We start from the raw sequence: 1,634 nt of genomic DNA, 5'->3' as shown, positions 1-1,634 counted from the left end.
CGCGCCCCGTTTGCGCAACGTAGGGAGAACCCTGATAGTAAGTTCCCGGATAGTGGAGAAAGGTTCGTGTTGAGAATAAACCCAGTTTGGAAGTTCTAGTCTCTGAAAATGCACCAGCAAACCGGCCCGAGTGATTCACTCGGGCATTCCTCCGCACAAAAGGATAGGGAGACTTTGTAACCCTATCCTCATGGGTTTGGGTTACATTATTGTATCTACTGTCAGTATTGCACATTGAATACACAGTTGTGGGGGAAAATAGCATTGAGCAATGGGTCTGGCATGCAAGTAAAATCTGCCGGACATGACAAGAAAAATTGATTCGGTCCGACGAATTTCCTATTCAGTGTAATCACCGTACAAATCTAATCCTACTAGTAGTAGCGATTTTTCAGTCGCGCATGTACCTACCGCGAGGGTACACGTATCTTCCGTTTTCGGCGGAAACTTGAAGATCATTTTGCTGCCGATCTTTTCCTCGGAGGCATTGTGAGGACGCACCCTGCACATCACCTTGATCGTGCATTCGTCCGCACTATTCACGTTGTCTCCCATTGTCGAGTCGGATTATACGCGATAGGTAAACAAATTGGACGCGATAAGAACCGAATTTCACGAGTTTTTCTCGTCTTTTTATCACACGTAACTAATTTTTAGGTCCGCCATGTTCTTGTTGAAAACTTTGCCCTAGTGATTTACCGCTACGTTAGCAACCCTGAGCTTGCATTGAATTTTACGATATGCACACAATTAGACTTAACATCACCACTACTGCTACTACTGTTAGAGCAGGAAGCTTCAACTTCCGTCGTGCGTAAAGTAAACACCAAGTTGACCGTATTTCATTCGCACACATAAATTACAGGTTGACTTTTCTGTCAGTTGCCATTTTGGATCGCACGGTCTGCCGGGAATTTTGTTGCGGTGACGTCATCCACTACGGCGCCACGCAGCCGCCAGACAGAGTAGCAGCAAGTGATAGGAAGGGGGCAGCACCTTACAGTGAGTAAATTCCTCGTGGAAAATAGTTAATGTATACGTATATAAATTTGTATAAAATACATATAAAATTCATAAATAGATATATACTATGTTTATGGCATAGCTGGTGGTGGCGATTTTAGTTTGAAATCTGTAACGATTGAGGAAAATTATCATTTACAATTATAGAGAAAGCAAGAATTATGGAAACAATCTCTTCAACTCCTTCTCCTCTTCATCTGTAGTGCATTACGTAACGTGGGTATAATCGATGCGTTTCAGCTTTATTGATTTATCAATAGATCGATAATTAGATAAATAAATAGATAGATAGATAGATAGATAGATAGATAGATAGTTAGATAGGTAGATAGATAGATAGATAAATATATAGATTGATAGATAGATAGATAGATAGATAGATAGATGGATAGCATTAAGAATTAGATAGATTAGATAGATAGTAGATCAGATAGATGTAGATAGCATGATAGTATTTAGATGATAGATTGATAGAATGATGATAGTTAATATGATAGCATAGATAGATGATAGATAGATAGATAGATAGATAAGAATATGATGTATAGAGTATAGATAGATTATATGATAGCTAGTATAGATAGATGTGATAGATTATCTTCTACAGCAGT

General features: G+C 39.0%; 1 protein-coding gene across 1 annotated transcript in view; it reads right to left on the bottom strand.

Moving 5' to 3' along the window:
* The window catches only part of LOC106819818 (kinesin heavy chain-like), a 5,686-nt gene extending 4,783 nt beyond the window's left edge, over window positions 1-903 (bottom strand). Inside the window, exon 1 of the mRNA XM_014824400.1 lies at window positions 412-903. Within this exon, the coding sequence (XP_014679886.1) occupies window positions 412-555 (144 nt within the window). The 5' untranslated portion in view covers window positions 556-903. The remainder of the gene's footprint in view (window positions 1-411) is intronic.
* Window positions 904-1,634: the final 731 nt, after the last annotated feature.

Source organism: Priapulus caudatus, unplaced genomic scaffold (genome assembly GCF_000485595.1).
Source record: "Priapulus caudatus unplaced genomic scaffold, Priapulus_caudatus-5.0.1 Scaffold4619, whole genome shotgun sequence".
In the NCBI taxonomy this organism is placed as follows: domain Eukaryota; kingdom Metazoa; phylum Priapulida; class Priapulimorpha; order Priapulimorphida; family Priapulidae; genus Priapulus; species Priapulus caudatus.
The sequence above is the reverse complement of the archived record's forward strand: the minus strand, read 5'-3'. Positions and strand labels throughout refer to the sequence as shown.